Source organism: Somniosus microcephalus, chromosome 12, assembly GCF_052327205.1.
Source record: "Somniosus microcephalus isolate GS21.2 chromosome 12, FLI_Smic_1.0, whole genome shotgun sequence".
Taxonomy (NCBI): Eukaryota; Metazoa; Chordata; class Chondrichthyes; order Squaliformes; family Somniosidae; genus Somniosus; species Somniosus microcephalus.
Genome location: NC_140998.1, coordinates 49513824 through 49536991, shown reverse-complemented (window position 1 = coordinate 49536991; position 23168 = coordinate 49513824). Strand labels below are relative to the sequence as shown.

General features: G+C 46.4%; 1 protein-coding gene across 1 annotated transcript in view; it reads right to left on the bottom strand.

Moving 5' to 3' along the window:
• kcnh5b (potassium voltage-gated channel, subfamily H (eag-related), member 5b) overlaps positions 1 to 23168 on the bottom strand; it is a 553929-nt gene that overhangs the window by 467184 nt on the left and 63577 nt on the right. Inside the window, exon 2 of the mRNA XM_086002823.1 lies at positions 1639 to 1762. Within this exon, the coding sequence (XP_085858949.1) occupies positions 1639 to 1762 (124 nt within the window). The remainder of the gene's footprint in view (positions 1 to 1638; positions 1763 to 23168) is intronic.

Sequence of the window (23168 nt, the reverse complement as noted above, 5' to 3'; positions counted from 1 at the left end):
TTAAGGGGAACTGATAGGGTAGATAGAGAGAAACGATTTCTGCTGATTGGGGAGTCTAGGACTACGGGACATAGCCTAAAGGTTAGAGCCAGACCTTTCAGGAGTGGAGTTAGGAAACACTTCTACACACAAAGGGTGGTAGAAGTTTGGAACTCTTCCGCAAATGACAGTTGATGCTGGGTCAATTGTTAATTTTAAATCTGAGATAAATTTTTGTTAACCAAAGTTATTAAGGGATATGGAGCAAAGGCGGGTATATAGAGTTAGGTCGCAGATCAGCCGTGATCTCACTGAATGGCGGAACAGGCTCGAGGGGCTAAATGGCCTACCCCAGTTCCTATGTTCCTAAGCCTCCTAAAGGTGTTAAGGTGTCAGCCTTGGCTTAATGGTAGCACTTTCATCTTCAGCCATAAAATCGTAGGTTCAAACTTCATTCCAGAGACTTGAGCACAAATTTAAGCTGAAACTTCAGTGCAGTACTGAGGTAGTGCAGAACTGTCAGAGGTACCATTAAAATGAGGACCTCTCAGGTGGAGGTAAAAGATCTCATGGCAATGTTCCTGGACAATATTTATCCCTCAACCAACAAATTATCTGATCATTGTTGTTTGTGGGACCTTGCTGTGCACAAATTCAGTGCTGTGTTTACCTACATTACAACAGTGACTACAGTCCAAAAATATTTCATTGGCTGTAAAGTGCTTTGGGATGTCCTGAGATCATTAAAGGCACTTTTGTTTCTTCTAAAGACCTTTCTCTTCAATCGTGCTTTTCCTCTTTCCTTCTCATTCCTTTTTCCTTCTTGCTTGGTGTTCACTTTAGTGCACCAGCCTGTAAGGCTCTCTCAGACATTTCTGTACGTGAAAAGCACTATAGATATGTAAGTTAATTTTGAGAGTATAGAACAAATTTGCATTCACATTTTTGTGGCCTTGCACTGAAAGGACATTATTTACTGCAAATAAAAAGATTTTGCTAAATCTTAACTCGGTATTTTTGGCAAGCATTTAATGAAGTTAAGGTCTCCCTTTGAGTCTTATGAATGTCATGACTTTGTGCTGTTTGAGTGTGTAGGTGTGTACAAGACTGAAAAAAATAGCACTGACCATCTCACCAAGGGCAAGTTATAGTATTTTTCAACAATTTGGCAAGCTACAAAACAGAAAAAAGTCCCTGCTTTGCCAAGCAGTACCTAAATTCAGCAGTACATACATATAAAATAGCTTTGAAGTGTTGTTGACTATTAATTAATCATTATTGATTTGCCAGGTGGAAAATATTTAAGCTGGAGTGCTTACACAAGGTGCATTTGCATCCCTTTCAAGCTGCCTTGGTATGGCATTTTCTGCACCAGTGCTACGAGATGAGCAAAATGGCAATGTTAAAGTCACACATGTGGGCCTGTATCCGATGAACTGAGAACGCCTCCAAAACATGGTTTTGCTTCCACTGGCAGCATCAGTCTTCTCGCTGGTGATACTGCAGTCTGGCTTTCAATTCCACCAACTGAAAAAATCTTATGGTCCCACCAGCTCTCATTATTAAAAGAAAGTAATCTGAGCCAAATACTGGGGAGCAGCACGCCATTATCGAGTGTGCCTGTGCAACAGTGCTATAAGTAAACATTTAAGCATTTACCTGCAGGTGCTGCTTTTCTGCATTACTTCAGCCCGGTGGTATCCAGATAACTTGCAAAATCCATCATTACTGTAAACTACTGGCCAATCTACAATCTGAGCATTTCCAAGTAAGAAACTTGTCTCTGTAAAGGTAAGCAAAGGATCACAAGTTAAAATAGGGCAGTATGTTATGCCATTCAGTACTGCATTTGATGGGCTACATTTTGGATGTAGACGTATTGTAGATATTTCTATAAGCACGGCATAATTACTATTCATATGTGTAAAACAATTATATTTTCCACAAGATCATTAGTTTAACTTATATTTTCACCAAGATGTTTTTCTACTTAACATAGATCCATGCTCTACCTAGTTAAATTAACTGCACCCATAAAGTGTTTTTTCTACAATATTTAACCTAGAGTCACACACAGCCAATAAATCTGCTGCTAAACTGGCAGTGGTAGAGTAAGCTATTTTTTGATGTATACTTTTTCCTTTATCAGCAATCAGCCAAGTACAGAAAAGATGTAGTTCATGTAACATTTTACTGTAGCACCATCTCAATAGGAACTCCCTCCTGGTGTGTAGAACGCTACCTATAAACAAACATCCCTACTAAGCAAACAGCATGTGCACTATTTTGCAGTATTTTGCTATCTGCAGTATTTTGCTATCGTACAGCATGTGCACTTGTCCTGATTAGCAGTAATCTGCCCTAGAAGTGCTCAAGAGCTATAGCGATTATCCTCTCATAAGAGCAGGATAATTTGGTAATAACATGGTTTAAAATTGGTCCTAGGAAAATCAAGAGATTCTGTCGAATCTTTGCTGTTATTTTGGCTATTGTTCCTCCGTTCATAAACTCACTGACAGTAATAATAAAAAAAGACTTGCATTTATATAGCGCCTTTAACAACTTCAGAACGTCCCAAAGTGCTTTGCAGCCAATGAAGAACTTTTATAAAAGTGTAGCCACTGTTCTAATATAGGAAACGTGACAGCCAATTTGTGCACAGCAAGGTCCCACAAAAAGCAATGTGATAATGACCAGATAATCTGTTTTAGTGATGTTGGCTGAAGGATAAATATTGGCCAGGACACCAGGACAAACTTCCCTGCAGTTCTTTGAAACTAATTGCAAAGAGTTATTGAGCCATCATTTCCTGTTGGAGTGAATCTAACAATGCCAGGTGTTAGTTGGACTTGCCCTTGCTCGTTTAATCTCGACAAAATTCTGCACCGCTAATTGCTGGACGTGCAAGTTGAAAAACTCGAAATGATGGGAATTGGGCATCTGGGACCTGAGTGAACAGTACAAGCAACTGTGCATCTCTTTAACAAATCAGATTGAAGGATTGTGAAATAATACCACAAGGACTGAGAAGGAAGTGTAAATTAGAATGGATGAAGTCAATGCCAAATCAGGTACTGAAAGAGAAATAAAGGGAGGGAAAGAAAGATTGGTTTATGAGAGAGAGAGAGAAAAAGAGAAAGAAAGAAAAACAAAGTTTTAATTTTAAAATTCACATTTTCAAATTATCCAACAATTAAAACCTGAAGGAATGAGACTCCGCACTTGTAATATTTAATTTTCAACGCCAAAGAGGTTCATTGGCAGTAATTAACAATTAGCACATCGTTAAAAGAATCTCTGACAGGTAATCCAGGTTTCATTAAATATGCATGGACCTCAAACGGCTCCAAAACAGGCTCCTTGCCTCACTTCAGACCAGCTCTAACTTTCAGTGGCGAGTTTAGTTCGTATCTACCGTGCAAGTACAGCAACTTCACACCGCCCAATGCAATTCAATGGTGAGACAGACAGCAAGCAGCCGTTTTCACAAAACTAACAATGGAGCAGCGCATCTCAGACAGCAACTTTGGGATTTCCGTGTTTAATCGTGCATCTGCCCTCGCCTGAAGTTGCTGCGACCTTTACGCATAAATAACGGTGAGCGCTATTAGTCTCATCCTTATTTTGACAGCAAATTATGGACCATTGTTTAATCACATGGGAAATACACTAGATTATTTCTTAGTCTTAAAACCCAAATTTTTATGTATTCTCAAGCTCATAAACTCCACAACATTCACTACTAACACTGGCCTTGATGAGCCCTGAGTTAGACCCACTGAAACAGGTGTCATCCACAAATCCACTCAAATGACAACACTTGGCAACACTTCAATATTACGTACTCCTGAAAAAATGAGAACATTCTTGCCCTGGTGTTCTTCCTAGAGGCAGAAAAGGCATTTGACCAGATGGTGTGGGATTTTCTATTCCCTATCCTCAGAAGTATCTGGATAGATTTTCATCCTTACTGACTTGGCATTAAGCATCGCCTGGGCAGAGCACAGTGAGGAAAGTCTGCCAGGGAGAATTGTGTGCCAGTTACACAACCCATCTCATTTTCCTTCCATTAAAACTAGGCAACAGAGATGAACATCTACCCCATGGCCTTTGGCAGCATATTCAGTTGCTGCATCAAATTCTTCTACTCCCATCCCTCGTTCTCAACAATTGATAACAGCCGCACCTTCTCTGTGTTCCTCCTCCAAACGGGGGCCAGATAGGGATATCCCCATCTCTCCCCCACTTCTCTTCATCCTGACTATAGAAACCCTGGCATCACATATAAAGCTGGGAAAGTGAAGCACAAATATCACACCACACAAATCCTTTTCTGCTACTCATGGCTGACCTAACCATACCCGTCTACAATACCTTCCAAACTATCCAAGAATGCGTCCAATTCTTATACTGCTGACAAACTGAGTTCAATCGTTTGTCTAATAAATCTATACAACTGGTGTTAGCTTACTGACAACAGCATCATTCCTTTTGTGACCAGTTCTTTCAGTTTTATTAGCACTGGATCAATAATTGAATGAATGAGCAATAAATGAATAGTACTAGTTATGACCGAATAATGTACATTTTGGCAGGATTTCCTGCACAAATGGATAGTGTAGGTTTCATCATTTATCTTCCTCTACTCCATAAACATAAGCCTAAATGTCTCCCTTCACTATTCTGGGCATAAGACCAGTTTCAGTACATGAACACTGAAACGTTGGCATTGCAAGTTTTTAGCGTAGAAATTGCTTTTGGCATTGAGACTAATCTCAGCAGTCGCTGAGGATTGCGAAACATCGATTTTATGAATGCTGGTTTGCCCACACTTACCGCTCGTTTCCAAACTCTGAAGTTTCTATTAAGTCAAGGTTGGTTTTGAGCACTACCGCACTGAGGCGCACCTGTGATACATTGCTAACCCGCTTGAATAGCCAGTGTTGCTGCAAAGGCTGCATCCTGTGGCCTAGAGTCTTCAGTTAAAATTGAGCTGCTGTACGTTTTAACTAGAACTTCAAGTTTTGTTGCACATTGCTGGGATTGCAACTAGAACTGGACATGGTAGAGGAGGGCTAGGAAGAGCAGATGTAATGCAAAGTGTACTAAAAGGTCTCCCAGCTCTATAACACGGTGGGGTTTATATAGCAGGTACAGAGGGTTATAGGTTTCACAATGACACGTGACTATTTTGGTATAGACATACCCCTGTACATGGATTGCAAAAAGATGGGCCTTTCTCAGAACACCTGCCAGAGCAACGATTAGTGAATCAGTGATGAACATCCAAAGTTATTTCTAAAGTCGCTGCCATCTTTGCTGGGGAATGACACCTCTGTATATCAGCTGTTCAACGTCCTTCCAACTTCAGAAGAAAACCAAAGGCCTTAGCATGCAGCCCACCCCTCCTCTGGAGGTAGTTGAATTTTGAAATGTAGCCCCATCCTGCCATCTGTATGTGGAAGCTTTTTATTTTAAAGTGCAAGGCAATTTTCTTTAACCCTTCACCTTAGATCTATCCACGCTGATTTTGATGCTGATATTGACTGGACAGGTGGGAGATAGGGTGAAAGCAGGCATTATGCAGAGGGCCAGGAACACTAACAGAAAAGGAAACTTTGGGCAGTCAGGTGTGCTGTAAAACGTCAAACATTTCTGCTGTGTACACAAAATATGGGATGTCTTATCGTTGTTTGTGGGGTCTCGTTGTGTATTGAAATAGCTGTAGTCCTTTCCTACTTAACAACAGTTGTTGCAGTAATTAATTGTGTGAAATGCTTTTGAAGTATTCCTAAGAGACATGATAAGGCACTTTAGAAATTCAAGCCTTTCATTTTGAGATTACTGATCATGTCACAGACTTTTCCACTCCTCTACATACATACTCTAATCTTTGAAGCAGTCAGTCACAGCATTTAAGAGAGAATTTTATTAACACTTGAAAATAAAAGTATCAAAAGGACATGGGGTAAGAGCAAGGAAGTGAGATTACAGTAGATAGCTTCAATGTGGAGCCAGCAATGGCACAGGTAAAGTGGACGTAATGACTTCCTTCTGTGCTGAAATGGCTATGGCCGCAAATTTCGGCTCCTTCGCATCTGCTGTTTCAGCGCTACAAGTGCCGTTTTGGATCCAAAATGGCGTCCATGGCACGCACGCACACTTCTGGTGTGAGACGCGCCGGACACCATCTTGGTGAGGCCGTTAGCGCGCGCAGTGAGCTTCCGCTGGAAGTATGCAGAGATCATGATGTCAATCTCCGTGTAACGCTGATTTGACACCAGCGCTACCATTTTGGAGCTCAGTGCTACAGCTAACACCCTCTCTTAAACACGCACAGCTAAACACGCCTTCAGCAGCAGGAAGGACCCCTCACCAGCGCTATTTAAAGGGATCATCAACTACTTACAGGTTAGTTGCTGGTTGATTTCTACTGGCTGTTGCTGCGATTGTAGAAGTGTTTGGAGGTTTCTAGAGTTCTTTAAAGTTGCTAAAGTCTACAGGGAGTGGTGTGGCAGGTGCTGAAGGGCCTTGTCCTGACTTTAAGGATTTTGCACAAACCACTTGCTCCCAGACATGGATGCAGTAGTAGGCATTCCCCTTGGACTACAGCATGACAGGGAGAATGAGCAGAGGCGACCCAGAGCAGGACAGGCTGCTGGCAGAGGGAGAAGAGAAGGGGTCTCAGCAGAAGGCCATATCTGCCCAGGGTGTTCAGGGATCAATTCTCCTATCTGAACCTCAGTGAGGAACAGTGTGCCAGACATCTGCACTTCAGTAAGGGCGCCCTCACTGAAATCTGCCACTTGCTGCAGCCACAACTGAATCCTCGTAGCAGGGCGAGGACTGCATTGCCAGTGGCTGTGAAGGTGACCGTGGCCATGAACTTTTATGCGTCGGGCTCCTTCCAGGCTGGAGCAGGGGATATTTCCAACATCTCCCAGTTTGCCATCCACTGTTGCATAAGGGAGGTAAGTGAGGCTCTGTATTCCAAAAGAGCTGAATACATTTCATTCTCTCTTGCCAGAGAGCAGCAGGCGGAGCGAGCACGCAGCTTTGCGAGGATTGCAGGCTTCTCCGTGGTGCAGGGTGCGTTGACTGCACGCACGTCGCTTTGCGGGTGCCGCGTGTCAACTCTGCGATGCATCGCAACCGAAAGGGATTGCACTCCCTCAACGTCCAGTGGGTGTGCGACCATACGCAGCAAATCATGCAGTTCAATGCAGTCTAGCTTTCATTGGTGCTAGCCTCGCAAGAACTTGGCCCCCCTGCTGAGCGTGCAGCCACTCAGCAGCGCATTCAGCGCTGGGCTGCACGCCACAATTACGTTAATCAGCAGACAACACGAAGTTTGCGTGCTGCTTACATTACTTTGAACGGGCGCGGGTTGATTCGGCATCGTGATCTCCGCACCCGTTTTCGGGGCAATCGAATTTCTAGCCCCGTATCTGAATTCCAGAGGTGAGGTGAGAGTGACGGCCCTTGCCATCAAGGCAGCATTTGAACGAGTGTGGCATCAAGGAGCCCTGGTAAAATTGAAGTCAGTGGGAATCAGGGGGGAAACTCTCCACTGGCTGGAGTCATACCTAGCACAAAGGAAGATGGTTGTGGTTGTTTGAGGCCAATCGTCTCAACCCAGGACATCACAGCAGGAGTTCTCCAGGGCAGTGTCCTAGGCCCAACCATCTTCAACTGTTTCATCAATGACCTTCCCTCCATCATAAGGCCAGAAGTGGGGATGTTTACTGATGATTGCAGTGTTCAGTTCCATTCGAGACTCCTCAGATAATGAAGCAGTCCATGCCCGCATGCAGCAAGACCTGGACAACATTCAGGCTTGGGCTGATAAGTGACAGGTAACATTTGCACCACACAAGTGCCAGGCAATGACCATCGCCGAATCCCCCATCAACAACATCCTGGGGGGTCGCCATTGACCAGAAACTTAACTGGACCACCCACATAAATACTGTGGCTACAAGAACAGGTCAGAGGCTGGGTATTCTGCAGCATGTGTCTCACCTCCTGACTCCCCAAAGCCTTTCCACCATCAACAAGGCACAAGGCAGGAGTGTGATGGAATACTCTCCACTTGCCTGGATGGGTGCAGCTCCAACAACACTCAAGAAGCTCGACACCATCCAGGACAAAGCAGCCTGCTTGATTGGCACCCCATCCAACACCTTAAATATTCACTCCCTCCACCACATACCATGGCTGCAGTGTGTACCATCTACAAGATGCACTGCAGCAACTCACCAAGGCTTCGTCGACAGCACCTCCCAAGCCCGTGACCTCTACCACCTAGAAGGACAAGGCCAGCAGGCACAAGGGAACGCCATCACCTCCATGTTCCCTTCCAAGTCACACACCATTCTGACTTGGAAATATATCGCCGTTCCTTCATCGTCGCTGGGTCAAAATCCTGGAACTCCCTCCCTAACAGCACTGTGGGAGTACCTTCACATACAGACTGCAGCGGTTTAAGGAGGGGGCTCACCAAGACCTTCTCAAGGGCAATTGGGGATGGGCAATAAATGCTGGCCTTGCTAGCAATGCCCACATCCCAGGAACAAACAAAAAGAAACTATTTATATGGGCCCAGAAATTAGGTTCGGGGGCTTGCCGCGCGTGCAAGCCCCCGATGTGCACTTACCCGGCGCGCCGACAGCTGAAGCCTGGGCCTGCTTGGAATTCCTGTCACTGGCCCGGTTCAGCTGTCGGCGCGCTGTGCTTGCCTGATCCAGCGGCATAGTTAGTTCGATGTGCCGGCTGGGATCAGGTGAGCACTGGGCAGCCAATCAGGGGAGGGAAAACTTCATTCATGAGTTTGATAGTAAGAACTGTCAAACTCATGAAAACTACGGACGCCCAAAGCACTACTTAAACTTTAAATAAAATTTTAAAAAACATCCCACTAATTAAATTAACTATAAATAACTTTAAAAAACTATTTTAAACAATTAATCAAATTTTTGAAAAAAATAATTTTTTAAGAAATCGGATCTAAAAATAAACTTACCTTACTGTAAAGTCCTTAAAAACAATAAAGCTGTGGAAAAAATGTTATAATTTTAAATAATAGACCACTTACCTTAAAGAATCAAGTCCTTACGTCTCCTTTTTACATTTCTAAAAAGTTGAGGCCCTTACACACTGGCAAACCTGTCAAAAAGAATGAAGTTCAATGCGTGCGCGCAGAGTCCTGCGCGCACGCCTTGGACCTCTGAACCCCTTGGAGGAAATGCCGGTTTCCCGCGCATGCGCTGTGTATGCTGAAATCTGGCACATCCAACAGGCCCACGCGTGAGTACCCCGTCCGTACTCACGCGTTGGGACCGGAATTACTGGCCCATTGTGTTTTGTTCTGCAACCCATGGCTGTACCATGATCCAATATAAAAGTAAGCATCCTTCTGAAATTTTACAGGACAATAGTTAACCTTTAGTTATGGCAAATATAACAAATAAAACCAGATGTTACACCGTTTTCACACTTAATACATGGTTCACTGATTTTGTAAAGGCACAAAGAGGCTCAGTTTGTGATTTTATGTTTGTGCACATACTGCTGCATTGTTGAATTAAGTGGCTTTTTAGTAAAAGAACATTTCTTGTAAGAGAAGTTCAAACATCTGAAGTGTTCTACAGACCAGTATGACTTTGATGTAAGACCAGTGATTATGTTTGAGAGAGGTGACATTATTATGTAGAAGTTTTAAGTGATTGTTTAAAGAACTAATTCTGTTTGCATTTTGTTCTGTCAAATAAGTCATTTATGTTACTTGAAAATTGATTTGAACCACAAAGCACTGTGCACTGTTTATATTGTATATAATGGGGTGATTTTCAATTGCCACCCACTCATTGTTAGAAAACAGGACGAATGGTAGCGGAAAGTTGAAAATATTTCCTGTCCATTGGCCACCTGAATCCCACTTGATGTGACTTTCAGATGGGCGGCTAGCTTCTTCTTCTTCTTCTTAGGCAGAGGATGACTTGCTTCCACATTAAAAATGAGTTCGCAGGTGACTGATGAGTCCAATGCGGGACCTACAGTCTCTGTCACAGGTGGGGCAGACGGTGGTTGAAGGGGCGGGTGGGTGGGGTGCTTGGGTTGACATGCGCTCCTTGCGCTGCCTGCGCTTGGTTTCTGCTTGCTCCCGGCAAAGAGACTCGAGGTGTTCGGCGCCTTCCTGGATGCTTCTCCTCCACTTTGTGCGGTCTAGGGCCACGGATTCCCAAGTGTCGGTGGGGATGTTACACTTTTTCAAGGAGGCTTTGAGGGTGTCCTTGAAGCGTTTCCTCTGCCCACCTGGGGTTCTCTTGCCGTGCCGGAGCTCCGAGTAGAGCGGTGTTTTGGGAGTCTCGTATCGGGTATGCGGACAATGTGACCCGTTCATCGGAGCTGATCGAGCGTGGTCAAAGCTTCGATGCTGGGGATGTTGGCCTGAGCAACAACACTGACGTTGGTGCGCCTATCCTGCCAATGGATTTGCAGGATCTTGCGGAGGCAGCATTGGTGGTACCTCTCCAGTGCTTTGAGGTGCCTGCTGTATATGGTCCATGTCTCTGAGGCATACAGCAGGGCGGGTATCACTGCTGCTCTGTGGACCATGAGCTTAGTGCCGGGTTTGAGGTCCTGGTCTTCAAACACTCTCTTCCTCAGGCGACCGAAGGCTGCACTGGCACACTGAAGGCGGTGTTGGACTTCGTCGTCGACGTCTGCCCTTGTTGACAGTATGCTCCCGAGGCATGGAAAGTGGTCCACGTTGTCCAAGGCCTTGTCGTGGATTTTGATAATCAGGGGGCAGTACTGTGTGGCGGGGGCAGGTTGGTAGAGCACTTTTGTCTTACAGATGGTTAGTGTAAGGCCCATGCTCTCGTACGCTTCGGTGAAGGTGTCGACGATAGTTTGGAGTTCGACCTCCGAGTGAGTGCAGACGCAAACATTGTCTGCATACTGTAATTCGACGACAGAGGATGGGACGACCTTGGATCTGGACTGGAGGCGACGGAGGTTGAACAGTTTCCCGTTTGTTCTGTTAATTAGCTCCACTCCAGTGGGGAGCTTACTGAGGGTGAGATGGAGCATTGCAGCAAGGAAGGTCGAGAAGAGCGTTGGTGCGATGACACAGCCTTGCTTGACCCCAGTCCGTACGTGAATTGGGTCTGTGGTGGAACCGTTGGTCAGGATCATGGCTTGCATGTCGTCGTGAAGCAGGCGGAGGATGGTGACAAACTTTTGAGAGCAGATGAGCGGCTAGCATCCCACCCAACACAGGCCTGATTTAAACATTTAAACTGGGACCCTGTGCTGGTTGTAGGATCCCCAACACCATTTTTGTGTACCAATTCGCCCACTGATACCAGGGGCTGAGTGGCCCAACCCTCCTTAAATGGACCACTGGAGACCACTCAGAAAATGACACTAGGTTCACTGCTGGCTGCTCAGTGCCACCCCCCTCAGATTCCCTCCCCTTCCCACTTTGGAGGTGCTGTTAGATTCCTCCCCTCCTCCCCCCACCCCCCGCCACCTCACCCCCAGCCCCCACAGTGGCGAGCTGCCTATGTGCGCTTGCTGAGAGCTGGCAGCTCACCCAAAAAGATTTCGTGAGGTCGACTATAAATATGGGTCCGACTTTTCACTAGAGCTATCGGGTGGGTGTAGCACATGCCCCGCCCGCCTGATGTGTGAAAACCGCCCCCAATGCCTTCTGTATCTAATGTTTGTATATATAGGTACTGTACTTTTAACTAAAATGTAGTAAGTTCTGAGTAGAATCTATCTTTTGTAAGAAAATGTTTAAGTGAATTTGTTAATGTTTTTAGAACTGTTGTTTTAGATGATAATATACAGATATCTGCTCCTAACCCTCCCGTCTTTCAGATGAGACGTTAAACCGAGGCCCCGTCTGCTCTCTCAGGTGGGCGTGAAAGATCCTATGACACTATTTTGAAGAAGAGCAGGGGAGTTATCCCCGGTGTCCTGGCCAATATTTATCCCTCAATCAACATCACTAAAACAGATTATCTGCTCATTATCACATTGCTGTTTGTGGGAGCTTGCTGTGTGCAAATTGGCTGCCGCGTTTCCCACATTACAACAGTGACTACACTTCAAAAAGTACTTAATTGGCTGTAAAGCGTTTTGGGATGTCCGGTGGCCATGAAAGGCGCTATAGAAATGCAAGTCTTTCTTTTCTTTTTACCCCCATGTAGTAGTTAAGTAATGTCATGTAGGATCGGAAGGGCTTAAATTGGACAGGGCCCAAAAACGGGCACGGGGATCACGATGCGCAAATAGCACGTGTCCGATGCAGGCGGCATTCCAACTTCATGCTGCCTGCTCATTTAAATTATTTTAACGTGCAGCCAGTGCCAACTGTGCTGTTGAGTGGCTGCATACCTCAGCAGGAGGCCAATATTGTGACAGGCTTGGACCAGTTAAAGCCAGCCTGCACCTCTTACAGGGGAGCTGCATTGTGGCTGGAGCAGATGCTGGAAGTCATGCAGAAAGACATTCTGACCTGGGAAAAACTGAATAACAGCGTAACATGGGGGAGAATGTGCGCCAAGATTCTTGGACGCTGCACTGGAGGCCTTGGTGGAGGAGCTGGAGAGGAGGAGAGATGTGATCTATCCACACGGGGCCAGGAGGCCCTCCAGACAAACTTTACAAAGGCAGTGGGACCAGATAGCTGTGGCGGTCAATGCCAGGAGTCAAGCACCGAGGACCTGGATGCAGTGCCACAAGAAGTTCAATGACCTCACACAAGTGGTCAAGGTAAGTGAATTCATCTTTAAATGCCATATCCCACCAACGGCACCACTAGCCTCATACACTGCTCAATGCGCCACACCCCCATCACTCACCTACCAACAATCTCTATCAATCTCAACTCATTCTTAACATTCATAGCTTCACCTCACCCTCACACACTTAGCACTACTGCAAGCCTCACACCCACATCTCACTGTGTGCCCACACTGCCAGCTATTCAACCATCACACAAACACATTGCATCACACTCACTGACACAATGCCAATTCTCTTGCAGGACAAGATGGCTCACAACCGGAGGCAGCAGGACATAACTGGCGGGGTACAGGCGCGCCCACATTGTTACGTCTGTGTATAATAACACACAGACTGCGGAGAACGGTACAACAGGTGTTTACTCAACGTGGCTCACACTGCAACTGATCTGTACAGATTACTACTCAGTGTTATATACAGGTGTGGTCACTGCCGGTACTGCAGTATACATGAGCTGTAAAAAATAGTTCCCTCCTTAAAGGTATATACATTACAATTCCTCCCTGTAGTGTATGTACCTTTAAGGGGAGAACTACTTTTTACAGCTCCTGTATACTGTAGTACCGGCAGTGACCACACTTGTATATAACCCTGAGTAGGGATCTGTACTGTTAGTTTTAGAGCAACCCTCACCCAGTAAACACCTGTTGATTGTTTCTCTGCTGTCTCTGTCTATTTGTTGAAGGACACCCTACATCAAGATTCATGGATTTAACAGTGGCGACGAGTGGATTCAAACCTACCTGCAATTCAATGCAGAGGAGGCTGTGGAGAGCTGGGCTTGGTTCTCCAGTCGCGATGATCCAGCGCAGCGGGCGGGCAGCAGGTACGGCGCAGACCCTTACCGGACAGCGGCGGCGGGAGCCGACCGACAGCACAGAAAAAGGCCGAGCAGCGTCGACAGGTAAGAGAGAGGGTGAAGCGCACATGGCGCAGCCAGGGTTGAAGCCCGAGCGGCGTCAACGAGAGAGGGTAAAGCGCACAGGGCGCAGCCGGGGTTGAGGACCGAGCGGCGTCGACGGAAAAAAGAAGAGAGAGGGTAAAGCGCACAGGGCGCAGCTGGGGTTCTGGACCGAGCGGCGTCAACGAGAGAGGCGCGCAGGAAAACGCGCAGAGCGCGGCCGGTGTTCAAGGGCTGAGCAGCGTCTGCGGGGGAAGGAAAGCACGGGAGACGCCACTTGGGCCGCAGCGGAGAAGAAGGGAGAGCGCGGGAGACGCCATTTTTGAGCCGCAGCGGAGAAGAAGGGAGAGCGCGGGAGACGCCATTTTAAGCCAGTCTAACCACACCCAGGGATGCCGAAGAGTGGCAGCGTTCGACAATGAAGTTGAAGATTGGGCGACATATGTAGAACGCATAGAAGTGTACTGCAAGGCGAATGAAGTGCCAGATGCCAGGAAAGCACTGGTATTGTTGAATTCCAAAGGTGCAAAAACGTATGGCTTACTGCAAAACCTAGTAACCCCAGAGAAGCCAGTGGAAAAGGATTTTGAAAGCATAGTGGCAATCCTACAGGACCACTTAAGCCCCACACCGCTGCTGATAGCAGAAAGATTTAAGTTTCACAAAAGGAACCAGCATAAAGACGAAAGTAATGCTGAGTATTTAACGGAACTGCGCAAGCTATCGAAACACTGCCAGTTTGGAACGGGACTACCAGATACTTTAAGGGACAAGTTTGTGTGTGGGCTTCAAAGTGAAGGAACCCAGAAACGGCTTCTATCAGAAAAGGATCTTACGCTGGACAAGGCTTTCAGCATGGCAGTATCACACGAAGCAGCCGCACGGGGCTCTGCAGAGATACAACGGAGACCACAAGAATATGGCACAAATGAAATGTCATATGGAGCAGTGAAGTGTTATCGCTGCGGCAGAACAACACACGACCATAAGGATTGTTGGTTCAAGGACCAAGTGTGCAGACAGTGTGGAGAAGTAGGACACATAGCAAGAGTCTGCAGGTCGGGAAAGAAAACCAGCAGCAAGAAATCTCCACAGGAGAAGTACAAAAAGGTACATAAGGTGACGGAGAGTAGTTCAGACGAACAGAAAAGTGATACAGACTCCGGAAGCAAGGAGCTGGGTTGTCTGAAACTACATAATGTAATCAAAATGGAGGATCACCAAACTATCTGGGTCACGCTCAAGACAGACGGAGTCCAAGTGAAAATGGAATTGGACACAGGATCAGCCCTAACAGTCATAAACCAAAGGGACTACAAGCGGCTATTCTCACATATACCCTTGAGAGATACAGAGATTGTCTTGAAGACGTACACGGGGCAAAAAGTCTACCCCAAAGGAAAAATAAGGGTGAACGTTATATATAACGGCAAGGAAACACCAAAAATGGGCCTATATGTATTGCCAGATGGAGGACCACCACTACTAGGACGTGAATGGATCCAGAAGACACAGCTAGATTGGCATTCCATACAAGCACTGACTGCAGATGCCAAAAAGGATGACGACGTCACACCTGGACGACTGTCAAAAATGCTAACTGACGCACAAGAAGTGTTCCAGGAGGGACTCGGAACACTAAAAGGCATAACAGCGATGATCAAAATAGAGGAAAATGCAAGCCCAAAGTTTTTTTAAGGCCAGACCGGTACCTTATGCGATCCGCCCAGCCGTCGAAGCAGAGCTGGAAGGTTTGGAACGTTCAGGAGTACTGTCCAAAGTGGACTGGAGCGAGTGGGCTACACCCATCGTTCCTGTAATGAAGAGGTCATTGAGTAATACGCCTGGGGAACCAAAGAAGGTTCGCATCTGTGGGGACTTTAAGGTGACAGTGAACCCAGTCCTTCACATGGTACAATATCCGCTTCCGCGGATTGAAGATATTTTCGCCTCGGTATCTGGAGGAAAACGCTTCACTAAGATTGATCTGGCCCAGGCGTACCTGCAAATGGAGGTAGAAGAAGCCTCGAAACAGTACCTCACGATCAACACTCATAAAGGTCTCTACCAATACAACCGGCTGGTGTTTGGGGTAGCATCAGCTCCGGCTATTTGGCAAAGGGCAAAGGATCAAGTCCTGCAAGGGATTCCAGGGACCCAGTGTTATTTGGGCGACATTCTGGTCACGGGCGAAAATGACAGTGATCACCTCGCCAACCTGGAGCAGGTGCTCACTAGATTGAAGGAATATGGGCTCCGAGCTAATCGCCACAAATGCGAGTTTTTCCAGAAGCAGATCTCATATTGTGGCCACGTTATTGATGAAGAGGGGTCACATAAGTCCCCTGAAAAGATTGAGGCAGTAGTCAAGGCTCCAGCACCGGAAAATGTGTCACAACTGAGGTCGTTCCTCAGGCTGGTGAACTGCTACCATAAGTTCTTGCCAAATTTGTCTACAGTACTACACCCACTGAACTCCCTACTGCAAACGGGGGTACCATGGAAGTGGAATGACGAATGTAAACGAGCTTTCCAGAAGTGCAAAGAATTGATCACATCAAAAGAGGTGTTGGCTCATTTCAACCCAGCACCACCAATTCGGTTGGCGTGTGATGCATCACCCTATGGTATTGGAGCGGTGCTGTCGCACAAATTCCCGGACGGCTCGGAGAGGCCAGTAGCCTTTGCGTCTCGGTCACTAACCTCAGCCGAGCGTAACTATGCCCAGATTGACAGGGAGGCCCTCAGCCTAGTGTGGGGAGTGAAAAAGTTCAACCACTATCTGCACGGGCAGAAGTTCACCTTGCTGACTGACCACCAACCACTTGTCTCCATCTTTAATCCAAAGAAGGGCGTTCCGGTGATGACTGCGCAACGGCTACAAAGATGGTCCCTTTTTCTAGGGGCGAACCAATATGAAATCGAGTATAAGGGCACGAAACAGCATGGAAACGCTGATGGGCTATCACGCCTGCCACTGCCTACTGCGGAGGAAGCACCAGCAGTGGACCGTGTCAAAATATTTTATTCGACTATAATTGAACGCTTGCCAGTAACTAACGCGGATATAGAGAAGGAGACCCGAAATGACCCGACACTGTCTCGGGTATATGACTTGACGGTGAAGGGATGGCCAACACATGGCGACTCACTGTTGCCAGCATTCTCATCCAGAAGAGGACAGCTGTCAGTATGCCAGGGGACCTTGATGTGTGGATCCCGAGTGGTAATTCCACCCAAGTTAAGGGAGAGAGTGCTCAATGAGCTTCACGAAGGCCATCTGGGAGGGGTGAAAATGAAAAGCCTTGCTAGGGCTTATGTGTGGTGGCCGGGGATCGATCAGCAAATCGAGGACCTGACAAAGAGCTGCTCAGGATGGCAGAAGGTCCAAAATGCACCACCACATGCCCCTCCACACCTGTTCTGGACCAATGAACATTTATGTGTGCAGATAGCACCCTCTGGTGACGGTTATTGTGTTAACAGTTTGTATGCTGGAAAGATCATCTGATCTTTCTTCCTGTGTGAGGTCATTTGACCTTTGTTCCTTTCTTCCTGTGAGAGGTCATTTGACCTTCCTACCTTTCTTCCTGTTGACCCCAGGAAGCAGTTTTGCCAGGAAGAACCTGACTTGAGTAATGGAGAATCTGCCATGAGAGGTTCCATTTAAAATCCAATGTAATCTGATTTCATATGTTAGGCCAAGCGCAATATCTGTGAGTATCTTTGTTCCTTAGCATAATAGCAACGTTGTCAGAGTAATATTTTGATAATACTATGTTTATAAAAGGTTAATATTTGATAGTTACAGAAGTTAGTCGAAATGTTAGTTAGTTATACAATTAGTCTATTCTACTGTTGTAAATATGTTTATATCTTATGTAATATTGAATGTATAGTACTCAGTTATGTACAAAACATACTTTGTCTTTGTTTAGTTTCACAAATTTGTTCAAGTAAAGCTTCAAAACAGCAACCGGCTTCAGAAGAATTATTTTTGAATAAGTGTTTAACTTGCTGGATAACTAGATAGGAACACGTCTAGCGCGGCCAGTACAACACCCATGGGAGTGGCCCTCCTCTCCATGGCAACAGGTGCATATTGATTTTGCTGGTCCATTCATGGACTCAATGTTTTTAATAGCCGTGCATGCGCACTCGAAATGGCCTGAGGTGATCAAAATGTCCTCCACCACCACGGAGAAAACGATTGCAGTCCTACGGACCATCTTTGCCAGGAACGGCTTGCCAGAGCAGATTTGCTCTGATAACGGACCACAGTTTGTGTCCGAAGAGTTTCGGAAATTTATGAAAAGGAATGGGGTAAGGCATTACACATCCGCCCCGTATCATCCAGCCACAAATGGATTGGCCGAGAGGTTCGTACAAACCTTTAAGAAGGCAATAAAGGCCATGTGCGATGACGACATTCCACTGCAGCATAAGGTGGACAATTTCCTGTTTGCCTACAGAAATGCGACACATGCAGTTACCAACCAGACCCCGGCCATGATGTTCTTTAACCGAAGGTTGAGATCTCGTCTGGATTTGCTCAGACCAAATGTACGAAGGAATGTTGAGAATAAGCAATTCCAGCACATCAATGAGAAGCCGACAAGAAGCTTCAATGTAGGGCAACCAGTCTTGGCCCGCGACTACCGAACAGAGAAATGGCAACCAGGAACGATATGCACACAGCAGGGGCCACTAATGTACACAATGGATGTTGGAGAGAACATTGTGAGACGCCATGTCGACCAGACCCTAGCGTCACAGGAACGAGTTAACCCCATGTCTCGCGTACCTGGTAATGAACCCGACATACAGGTAGCATCTACCCCAGAAACAGTAGCATCGGAAGCTGATGAACCAACCGACGACAGGGGGCCAGAATCGCCTCCGCACCAAGAGCAAGATACTCAGGAAAGGCGCTATCCAGAAAGGATCAGGAAGCCGCCCCAAAGACTGAATTTATAAATGGACTATTTTCAGTTAATGTTCCATGTTAAAAGTGTTAATTGTTAAATGAATGTTATGGTACTGTTAATCTAAAAAGGGGAGGAATTGTAGTGTATGTACCTTTAAGGGGAGAACTACTTTTTACAGCTCCTGTATACTGTAGTACCGGCAGTGACCACACCTGTATATAACCCTGAGTAGGGATCTGCACTGTTAGTTTTAGAGCAACCCTCACCCAGTAAACACCTGTTGATTGTTTCTCTGCAGTGTCTGTCTATTTGTTGAAGGACACCATACATCAAGATTCACGGATTTAACACTCCCCTTTTAGATTAACAGTACCATAACATTCATTTAACAATTAAATATCAAACTAATTACAATTAACACTTTTAACATGCAACATTAGCTGAAAATAGTCTATTTATATATTCAGTCTTTGGGGAGGCTTCCTGATCCTTTCTGGGTCGCGCCTTTCCCGAGTGTCTTGCTCTTGGTGCGGAGGCGATTCTGGCCCCCTGTCGTCGGTTGGTTCATCAGCTTCTGATGCGACTGTTTCTGGGGTAGATGCGACCTGTACGTCGGGTTCATCACCAGGTACGTATGGGCGAGGCATGGGGTTGACTTGTTCCTGTGACTCGAGGATCTGGTCAGCATGGCATCTCACGATGCTCTCCCCAACGTCCACTGTGTACATTAGTGGGCCCTGCCGTGTGCATATCGTTCCTGGCTGCCATTTTTCTGTTCGGTAGTCGTGGGCCAAGACTGGGTGCCCTACATTGAAGCTCCTTGTTGGCTTCTCATGGATGTGCTGAATTGCTCACTCTCAACATCTCTTCGTACGTTTGGTCTGAGCAAATCCAAGCGTGATCAGTCAGCGAGGTGAATTTCTGCCTGTGCAGATAGTGATTGAACTTTTTCACTCCCCACACTAGGCTGAGGGCCTCCCTGTCAATCTGGGCGTAGTTACGCTCGGCTGAGGTAGTGATCGTGACGCAAAGGCTATTGGCCTCTCTGAGCCGTCCGAGAATTTGTGTGACAGCACCGCTCCAATGCCGTAGGGTTACGCATCACATGCCAACCGAATTGGTAATGCCGGGTTGTAATGGGCCAATACCTCTTTCGATGTGATTAGTGTTTTGCTCTTCTGGAAAGCTCGTCTACATTCATCTCACTCGGGAAAGGCGCGACCCAGAAAGGATCAGGAAGCCTCCCCAAAGACTGAATATATAAATAGACTATTTTCAGCTAATGTTGCATGTTAAAAGTGTTAATTGTAATTAGTTTGATATTTAATTGTTAAATGAATGTTATGGTACTGTTAATCTAAAAGGGGAGTGTTAAATCCGTGAATCTTGATGTATGGTGTCCTTCAACAAATAGACAGACACTGCAGAGAAACAATCAACAGGTGTTTACTGGGTGAGGGTTGCTCTAAAACTAACAGTGCAGATCCCTACTCAGGGTTATATACAGGTGTGGTCACTGCCGGTACTACAGTATACAGGAGCTGTAAAAAGTAGTTCTCCCCTTAAAGGTACATACACTACAATTCCTCCCCTTTTTAGATTAACAGTACCATAACATTCATTTAACAATTAACACTTTTAACATGGAACATTAACTGAAAATAGTCCATTTATAAATTCAGTCTTTGGGGCGGCTTCCTGATCCTTTCTGGATAGCGCCTTTCCTGAGTATCTTGCTCTTGGTGCGGAGGCGATTCTGGCCCCCTGTCGTCGGTTGGTTCATCAGCTTCCGATGCTACTGTTTCTGGGGTAGATGCTACCTGTATGTCGGGTTCATTACCAGGTACGCGAGACATGGGGTTAACTCGTTCCTGTGACGCTAGGGTCTGGTCGACATGGCGTCTCACAATGTTCTCTCCAACATCCATTGTGTACATTAGTGGCCCCTGCTGTGTGCATATCGTTCCTGGTTGCCATTTCTCTGTTCGGTAGTCGCGGGCCAAGACTGGTTGCCCTACATTGAAGCTTCTTGTCGGCTTCTCATTGATGTGCTGGAATTGCTTATTCTCAACATTCCTTCGTACATTTGGTCTGAGCAAATCCAGACGAGATCTCAACCTTCGGTTAAAGAACATCATGGCCGGGGTCTGGTTGGTAACTGCATGTGTCGCATTTCTGTGGGTGTAGTATTGTAGACAAATTTGGCAAGAACTTATGGTAGTAGTTTACCAGCCCGAGGAACGACCTCAGTTGTAACACATTTTCCGGTGCTGGAGCCTTGACTACTGCCTCAATCTTCTCTGGGGACTCATGTAACCCCTCTTTATCGATAACGTGGCCACAATACGAGATCTGTTTTCTAAAAAACTCGCATTTGGGGCGGTTAGCTCGGAGCCCATATTCCTGCAATCTAGTGAGCACCTGCTCCAGGTTGGCAAGGTGATCACTGTCATTTTCGCCCGTGACCAGGATGTCATCCAAATAACACTGGGTCCCTGGGATCCCTTGCAGGACTTGTTCCATTGCCCTCTGCCAAATAGCCGGAGCTGATGCTACCCCGAATACCAGCCGATTGCATTGGTTGAGGCCTTTATGGGTGTTGATTGTGAGGTATTTTTTTGATGCTTCTTCTACCTCCATTTGCAGATATGCCTGGGCCAGATCAATCTTAGTGAAGCGTTTCCCTCCAGATAGCAAGGCGAAAATATCTTCAATCCGCGGAAGTGGATATTGTACAGTGTGAAGGACCGGGTTCACTGTTACCTTAAAGTCCCCACAGATGCAAACCTTCCTTGGTTCCCCAGGCGTGCTGCTCAATGACTTTTTCATCACAGGGACGATGGGTGTAGTCCACTCGCTCCAGTCTACCTTGGACAGTATACCTGAACGTTCCAGACTCTCCAGCTCTGCTTCGACGGCTGGGCGGATCGCATAAGGTACCGGTCTGGCCTTAAAAAATTTTGGGCTTGCGTTTTCTTCATCGCTGTCATGCCTTTTAGTGTTCCGAGTCCTTGCTGGAACACTGCTTTCGCGTCAGTTAGGATCTTTGACAGTCGCCCAGGTGTGACGTCGTCATCCTTTTTGTCAGCCATAGTCAGTGCCTGTATGGAATGCCAATCCAGTTGTATTTTCCGGATCCATTCACGTCCCAGTAATGGTGGTCCTCCATCTTGCAATACATACAGGTCTAGTTTTGGTGTTTCCTTACCGTTATATATAACGGTCACCCTTATTTTTCCTTTGGTGTAGACTTTTTGCCCTGTGTACGTCTTCAAAATAATTTTTGTGTCTCTCAAGGGTATGTGTGAGAATAGCCGCTCGTAGTCCCGTCGGTTTATGACTGTTAGGGCTGATCCTGTGTCCAATTCCATCTTTACCTGGACTCTTGCTAACTTGAGAGTGACCCAAATGGTTCGGTGATCCTCCGTTGTGATCACATTATGTAGTTTCAGACAACTCAGTTCCCTGCTTTCGGAGTCGTTATCACTCTTTTGTTCATCTGAACTATTCTCCGTCATCTTATGTACCTTCTTGTACTTTCCTTTAGTAGGTTTCTTATTGCTGGTTTTCTTTCCCGACCTGCAGACTCGTGCTATGTGTCCTACTTTTCCACACTGTCTGCACACTTTGTCTTTGAACCAGCAATCATTCTGGTCGTGTGTTGTTCTGCCGCAGCGACAGCACTTCTCTGTTCCATATGACATTTCGTTTGTGCCATATTCTTGTGGTCTCTGTTGTATCTCTGCAGCGCCCCATGCTGCTGCTTCATATGATACCGCAATGCTGAAAGCCTTTTCCAGCGTAAGGTCCTTTTCAGATAAAAGCCGTTTCTGGGTTCCTTCACTTTGAAGCCCACACACAAACTTGTCCCTTAAGGTATCTGCCAGTCCCGCTCCAAACTGGCAGTGTTTCGATAGTTTGCGCAGTTCTGTTAAATAATCAGCATTGCTTTCATCCTTATGCTGGTTCCGTTTGTGAAACTTGAATCTTTCTGCTATCAGCAGCGGTGTGGGGTTTAAATGTTCCTTTAGTATCGTTACTATGTCTTCAAAACTCTTTTCCATTGGCTTCGTTGGGGTTACTAGATTTCGTAATAAACCATACGTCTTTGCACCCATTAAATTTAACAATACCAACGCTTTCTTGTCATCTGACACCTCATTTGCCTTGCAGTACACCTCTATTCGTTCGACATATGTAGTCCAATCTTCGACTTCATTGTCAAATGCGGTGATACTGCCACTCTTCAGCATTTTGGGTGTGGTTTAAAATGGCGTCTCCCAATGGCTTAAAATGGCATCTCCCGCGCTTTCCTTTCTCCCCCGCTGCTGCCAACGCCGTTCTCGGCGGTCCTCGTGGCAATGGCGGCGCCTCGCGGGTTTCTGCGCGTCTCTCTCTCCCTCTCTCCGACGCTGCTCAGCCCCTGAACACTGGCTGCGCCCTGTGCGCTCTGCCCTCTCTCTCTCTCCCCCGTCGATGCTGCTCGGCCCTTTGCTGTGCTGCTCGGTCGGGCTCTAGCCCGCCACTGTCTGGGAAGGGTC